General features: G+C 51.7%; 1 protein-coding gene across 1 annotated transcript in view; it reads left to right on the top strand.

Annotated features, from left to right (window-relative positions):
- The window catches only part of T265_11059 (hypothetical protein), a gene marked incomplete at both ends in the record, with an annotated part of 9108 nt that overhangs the window by 457 nt on the left and 8353 nt on the right, over positions 1-298 (top strand). Inside the window, one exon of the mRNA XM_009177609.1 lies at positions 18-195. Coding sequence (XP_009175873.1) covers positions 18-195 — 178 coding nt within the window. The remainder of the gene's footprint in view (positions 1-17; positions 196-298) is intronic.

Here is a 298-nt window from a genome sequence, read left to right as displayed (position 1 = left end):
TCGAAGAAATATCCCAGCCGGTCCCGAACATAACCCGATGCGAAGAGCCATCAGACGTCAAGTGAAAGTGAGTTTGCGATCCGACCGTGAAGTATGGTGGACACAGAAAGCCAAAGAAGTGGAAGAGGCCCAGAAAGCCGGTAATGCCCGGAGATTATTTCAGTTGATCCGTGTGCCGGCCCCCGGAAGCCACCTGTGAGTGGAAGCAACAAACATCAGAATGGAACGACCATCTCCAATAAGGAAGAACGCCTTGACCAGTGGGCTGGATACCTTGAACAACAAATGTCTTGGCCAC

Source organism: Opisthorchis viverrini (assembly GCF_000715545.1).
Source record: "Opisthorchis viverrini unplaced genomic scaffold opera_v5_437, whole genome shotgun sequence".
Taxonomy (NCBI): Eukaryota; Metazoa; Platyhelminthes; class Trematoda; order Opisthorchiida; family Opisthorchiidae; genus Opisthorchis; species Opisthorchis viverrini.
Note: the sequence above shows the minus strand (reverse complement) of the source record. Positions and strands in the feature narration are given on the sequence as shown.